Below are 5,274 nucleotides of genomic sequence, written 5' to 3' on the forward strand. Positions count from 1 at the left end.
ACGCTGTGGCGGAGTCAGTCGGCGGAGCAGGATACGCTCCCCCGGACCTCCCAAAGGAGCACTCGGGGCTCACCGCTAAGACAGGCTTGACCTCCGCACCCGCACCGTGGGGGCTTGGAGACCACCTACCCATCCCAGGGGACATCCCAGCATGTCCCAGCCAAAGCAAAACCGGGCTCTTGTCATCGTCAACACCAATTTCTGCAGCAGCGCCGGCGACGTGGTGTTTGGGACCCGGGGAGGAGCCAAGAGAGAAGCGGAGAAGCTTTCCAACGTACTCTCACGGCTCAACTACAAGGTGAAGCTGATGCATAACAAGACAGCCAAGGAGATAGAAGACCTTTACCAACAAGGTACGCGGCCCCCTGGCAGCCCCTAAACCCCCTCCTCATCCTCCCCCAAGCCCACCTATCTCCCATTTCCCACCTCTCGGTCTCAGAACCCTCCGCGCCACCCCGAGTCGATGCTCGACGGCGTCGGGGTTTGGCCGTGTCTTTGCAGAGCGCTGCCGCGAGCACGGGGACTACTTTGTGAGCATCATCTCCAGCCACGGAGAGGAGGGGGTCATATTCGGTTGTGACTCGGAGCCCATTAAACTGACCCGGATTTTCCAGATTTTATCGTCAGAGAAGTGCCCGGCCCTCACCAAAATACCCAAAATCTTCTTTATCCAGGTAACAGAACCGCTGGATGTTAATTTGATCCTCTTTTTGCTATGTTTGTGCAGAATTAGACTGGCACAAGCACGAGGCTTAAGATTGCCACTGGTGTAAATCTGTTTTAATCGTGGATTTTGCTGCATCCGTGTGAGAGCTCGATCCTTCGTTGCTCTCCAGCTTCCCACCACAACCCTCCATCCCTCTTTTTTCACGCTTTCACTGATTTTGAGGTCTCTCTGCTCACTGCAAACACTCCTCTCCCAGCCTATCATCACCCATACACGTGTTCTTTCGTGGGGAAACAGCCTCGGTCTTTTCCCAGTGTCTCCAGACAGGAGCGTTTCTCCCGGTGGTTTGCACCCTCCAGACTACTTGGGCTGAATCCAAATCCACGATACATGACACTGCTGGGATCAAATATTCCTCCCAGACACCACCAGGATATAAATGAATCGGTAAAAGCTGCCTTCAAATCCCATCACCGTGACATCTGGGCACAGCAAACTCCTGGGGTAGGGCTGGGAGAAGCCCAGCTGTGAACTGGGGATGTAGTAGAGAAAAAAAATAAAGCCCAGAGCTGGTTGCCAAGCAGTGAAGCAGCGGGGAGCGCGAACATGCCCTTGCAGGAAAGGAGCCCGGGAAGTACGCTGCAACGTTGATCCGACAGGGAGGATTAAATCACTGAACGAACAAATAATTCAGCAACCGGACGGATACAAGCAGATAGCGTGAGCTCTGCAAAGATTACGCAAATATACAGAAATCTTTCCACCTGAAAGCAAGTATAAATCACTCAAGGCATTCGTTTCCTTCTGGTAAAGGGCTTGGCCGCTGTTCAGGGAGCAGTGACAGCCGGGGACGTCCCCCAGACAAGCCAACAAACCCGAAGACTGGTCTGGGCACGTCGATCAGCAGGCAAAGCTCGTGCTCGTGCTGACGAACACCGTCCTCATAGAGCAAACACCGCGGGGCTGAGGGTGCCCAGAGCCCGGGCTGGAAGAGAAGGGCTGCTTCCCCTCGGCGTCACCACAGCTCTCAGCTCCCGGTGGCCTCCGTCCACCTCTCCGGGCTGTTCCGTGCCAGGGTGTGTTGCAGCTAGCTTGCAGGCATCTCTGCGGGCCACGATGAGCGAGGATTTACCGCTGGCGTTTGGCGGGGAGTTTGCACAGGGAGAGGTGAGGGGATGCTCCCGTCTCGCCTAATGCTGGGAGACGTCCACCGCTGGCGTTTGGTCTGGTCCCAACCAGCACGGCTCCAGGCAGGGGTGAAACGTGCCCTCAGAGCAGCCTCAGCAGCTCCAGTTCCTCTCCAGCACCAGCCCGGTACTCTGTCCCTGCGAGAAAGACCAAAACCATCAAGTAGAATAAAGGACCGTGCACAAACTGGGCTGCCCGCGGGCTGCGCTCCAAGGGGAATCTCTGCCAGCGTTTTCCCAGTGGCCTCTTGTGTTTCCAGGCGTATTTCTGGGTTTGCACGTGCATTTACCACGGAGGGAAGGGGTAAATGCAAAGAGAAAGGGAACCAGCCTCGTGAGAAATGCGTAGGGAAGAGAGGAGGGAGCCCCATCTCCAGGCTCGTCGCAAGAGAGGCTTGGCAAAGCTGAGCTGCAATGGATGAGAGGGGAAGAGGATGGACGATGGATGAGATGGGAAGGGGATGGAGATGGGAGAGGAACCGTGTGGGGCTGTAGGACTCGGGGAAGGGGAGCTGGGAGGGGCTCTGCACCACAGGATGGGTTGTAGGCTTGGTTTGGGGGGGTACAGGTCCACAGGGAGCCCCCAAAGACCCCAGGAGCTTTAGGCTTGCCCTGGAGACGGGCAAAAGGGAGAGAGCAGAGCAGGGGGAAGCTCATGACAGCCATTCTGCCCGCAGGCTTGTCGGGGGGGAGAATTCGACCAGGGGGTGGTTGTGGAGTGTGACAGCGGGGAGCCCAAGACAGAGTGCGAGCCAGACTGCTTCTCAGACTACCTCTCCATCCCTCCCCAAACCGTCGTGATGTTCGCCTGCAGCCCAGGTAAGGGAGAGCCCCTGACACAGCACCGCCGGGCAAAAACGTTTCCTTTCGGATACGTTGCCATCACAGGGCCACGGCACAGCCAACATTGCTCTCCTTCCTTTACGCTCTGCAGGCTACGTGGCCTTCCTCAACATCTTCGGATCCATGTTCCTCCAGGCCCTCCTCAAGGTCCTGGAGGGAGAGGAACGTCACCTGGCACTCAACCGCCTCATGACCCGCATTAACTGGGAGGTGGCGTTTCACTGCCAGGCCAGGGGCACCTACGAGGGATGCAAGGAGATGCCCTGCTTCGTCACCAACCTGCTGCAGGAGGTCTTCCCCTTCTCGGCGCCCATGATGGAGGAGGCAGACGGTGTTTGAGAGCTGCCAGCTCTGCAGAAAAGCCTGAGGGGTGAAGAGCAGCAGCTTGGCTGCAAGAAGTTCCCTGTCACGCATGGAGAAAAAAGGACAAGTTACAAGAAAACCAACAGAAAACCCCTCTGGAACGGTGACCGGCTCCATCTGGGATGTGCCGGAGCCATCCTGGGGGGAGGTTTTAACAAATAAGTGCAGCTGGGGCAAATCTTACCACAGGACCTTCTGCAGAGCAGAAACATCTGATTTAAGCACACGACAGCGCAGCGATCCCCAACACCCAAGAGCAGCAGCCCCACGCCACGGCTACCCACAGCTCCAGAGCGAGACATAAACCTGCTTCTCCCTGATTTTCTTACAGAAAAGAGTTCCAACCTTGCAAATGCGATCTCACCCATTTTGGTTTTTCTTAAATCTAAACCAACCTGCGCAGGCCATGGATTTTTGTCTTACAGAGGCAAAGCTGATGTGTTTACCTGGCCCTACCCATAATGAAAATACTGTGCCCTGCTGTAAAGATCACCTCATGTTCGAGCTGAGGCTGTTTAAAAATCCAAAGCTTTGGAAAAAAAAAGAAAAAAAAATAGGGTGGTGAGCAGGATTTGCAGGTTGGTGGATTAAGTAGGGACCTGGAGTGGAGATCAGGGAGTGGATTTAAGAGCATTTGCTCAAGGTAGTTCTCAGAGTTCATGATGAATAATTGGGTCTTTGCGAGCTTCCTTCTTACGTGAGCAAGGGGAGAGGGAAAAAGCTCCAGCCAGGACGCGAGCGGAGGGAACGGATGGGCTGGGACACCTCCTGGACCTGATGTATTTGCTCAAGGTCCTCTCCTCCCGTTGTCTCTCTGGTACCAAGAATAAACACGAAAGCCACGTCAATAAAAAAGCCTGAACGGCTCCCGTGCAAACACAGGGACATCCCTGGTCCGCGAGACAGGGGACCGCTCCTCAGGCGGCCGCAGGAGGAGGGAGCGGTTGAAGGGGGCCGAGACCTGCACCGAAGCGGCGGTTTCACCCTGCGCTCACGCATTAAGCTCTTTATTAAACCTGCGCCGCCCCCACCCTAAGGGCCTCTCGGATAAACTCTGGCCGTATCGGTATTTCTCAGCACGGAGCAATTCAGCTCCAATAAGCAGAGCCCAACCCAGCTGGCAGATAATTTTGGTTTCATTTAGCGTTTTTTTTTTTCCCACCCCTGGACTTTGACTCACGGGAGGTGTGCGGTGCAGCTCGGCACTCGCCACGTCCTGGCACGGGTGACGGGATGCTCGTGCCGCTGCCTCTCTCCCTTGAGGGACCCGCAGGGTTGTTCCTTCCCCACTACACTCGCTCTACCTGTAGGAATAAACTGGTTTTGAGACTTTTACAGCACTCTCAAATCAGGGTGGAACTGGGCAAGGGGTTCAAAGAGCTCTGGGAGCACAGTTCAGTAATTCTTGTTTCTTCGGGAAATCGCCCTAAAGACAGGCAGCAGAGCGGTGCTCTGATCTCCTCGTAGGAAGACTTGGACGAGCACTCGATCCAACAACCCCCTGTGCAGATGAACGGAGAATTTTTATTTTAATCGCCCATTTCCACCCTTTTTTCCTCCCTCAAGCTCTCAGCAGCCCCGTCAACAGGAAAACAAGCGGTCCTCCCTTTTTCCTAGCCCGTCCTCTGCACTGACTGCCAGGCAGCTGGTGTCCAGCCAAGTTGGAGGAGAGTGCAGGAGGGGGAATTTTCTCCTTTTAGGGAAAAAGTGGGGGAAAGGAGAAAGTTTCTTCCATTTACTGCAGGAAGCAGCAGTAAACGCTACCCAGACGTGCCTTCATCATCTGCTGCAGATCGTGGCACCTTCTCTTCCCCCTTCCACGGCTGGTCGGGCAGCAGCATCCCACGCAGGCTGCTCTCGCCGTGGGGGAACAGAAGTGGCACCGCCGGGCTCTCTCTTTTCCAGTCTCTCCCAGTCTCTGCTGTCCAGAGGAGACAGGCTGTGCTGGGATCCGGGCTGCATCCTCCTCGGAGCCTCCCTGTGGGTGAAAGAAGAAATACAACAGGAGAGATCCACAACCGAGCTCTGTTAAAAGCAGTTTAAACTCTGTCTTAAGGTCAGGTCCTAAATAACCCCGCTCACTCCCACGCATACGAGGGACCGAGCCGGTCAAGAGGAACGGGGTTGCCGACACAGAGTGATGGTGAAGCGGACTGGAAACTTCAAATCCGCTCTCGGCTGAAACCTGTCTTGGCTCCTTCCGGCTGCAGGGTT

The 5,274-nt window shown here is 55.5% G+C and overlaps 1 protein-coding gene across 1 annotated transcript; it reads left to right on the forward strand.

Moving 5' to 3' along the window:
* The first annotated feature begins 151 nt into the window (after positions 1 to 151).
* LOC104073943 (caspase-3-like) lies at positions 152 to 3,036 on the forward strand. Its single transcript, XM_009573888.1, has 4 exons — positions 152 to 353; positions 502 to 674; positions 2,532 to 2,673; positions 2,789 to 3,036. Exons 1-4 carry the CDS (start codon positions 152 to 154, stop codon positions 3,034 to 3,036), a joined length of 765 nt encoding a protein of 254 aa, XP_009572183.1.
* Positions 3,037 to 5,274: the final 2,238 nt, after the last annotated feature.

The sequence above is a fragment of the Fulmarus glacialis genome, unplaced genomic scaffold, assembly GCF_000690835.1.
Source record: "Fulmarus glacialis isolate BGI_N327 unplaced genomic scaffold, ASM69083v1 scaffold20703, whole genome shotgun sequence".
Classification (NCBI taxonomy): Eukaryota; Metazoa; Chordata; class Aves; order Procellariiformes; family Procellariidae; genus Fulmarus; species Fulmarus glacialis.